The 932-nt window shown below is 39.7% G+C and overlaps 1 protein-coding gene across 1 annotated transcript in view; it reads left to right on the forward strand.

The window, feature by feature from the left end:
- Positions 1-932, forward strand: part of LOC118323107 (microtubule-associated serine/threonine-protein kinase 1-like) — a 43,612-nt gene that overhangs the window by 30,129 nt on the left and 12,551 nt on the right. Inside the window, exon 10 of the mRNA XM_035655031.1 lies at positions 745-877. Within this exon, the coding sequence (XP_035510924.1) occupies positions 745-877 (133 nt within the window). The remainder of the gene's footprint in view (positions 1-744; positions 878-932) is intronic.

Genomic DNA, 932 nt, shown 5'->3' on the forward strand with positions numbered 1-932 from the left:
ATTTTTTTTATATTTGTGTTACATCACAAGAGATAACCAAACAATTAACTCTGTGACACAGGATCAGAACTTAGATAGATTAGATAGATAGAGGTAGATTTATGTTTTATTTCACTATGTCTCGAAAGCAAGCAGACAAAAACATTTGAGCACATATAGTTAAATTATTTTATAATTAAACAATTTTGACAAGACATATTTTATGTGTGTGCAAATCATTTCCTGTGGTTATAATGTCCTGTCACAGGCTCAGAATTATGGAACAAATATGACTATTTTCCTGTACTCGCTCTTCTGAGGAAGTGGCTGTGTTTCTACCACTTGCCGACGCTGTGCTCTGACCTAACGATTTGGGCTCACTTGGATGATTGATGGTGTATGTTTAAACAGAACATTACCTTGTAAAGGGTAACTTTCAATAGGGGACATTAGTCCTAAAACAGAATACAGAAGTCTCTCCTCAGGCTGAACAGCACAGACAGCAGACTCCAGAAACAAATCCTGGAGCTTCTCCAGAGGCAGTGATTGATGAAACAACTGCTAAAAGCAGCCATGGTGGCTTTACTCTGATATGGAAACATTTTCTGATTCACATACAAATGTTATCTAGAAGCAATTTCTCAAACAAAAATCCAACCATCCCACAGAGTCTGATTTAATGTCATTAATTCCATGTTGATGGACTGGCTTCAAGTCTTTTCACCTGATGACATCATGTTCAAGTCTCAATGCTCTGGTTTCCAGGAGTTTAATCCCGAGGAGTTCTACCATCTGCTAGAGGCAGCAGAGGACCACGCGAAGGAGGGTCACTTAATGAAAACGGACATTCCTCGTTACATCATCAGCCAGCTAGGACTGACCAGAGACCCTATTGAAGGTGAGGGAGAGAGACGGAAACCTGGCACACACATATTTAAAGGCCCAGTGTGTAA

Source organism: Morone saxatilis, unplaced genomic scaffold (assembly GCF_004916995.1).
Source record: "Morone saxatilis isolate NCDOM2014 unplaced genomic scaffold, NCSU_SB_2.0 Contig14, whole genome shotgun sequence".
NCBI classification, from domain to species: Eukaryota; Metazoa; Chordata; class Actinopteri; family Moronidae; genus Morone; species Morone saxatilis.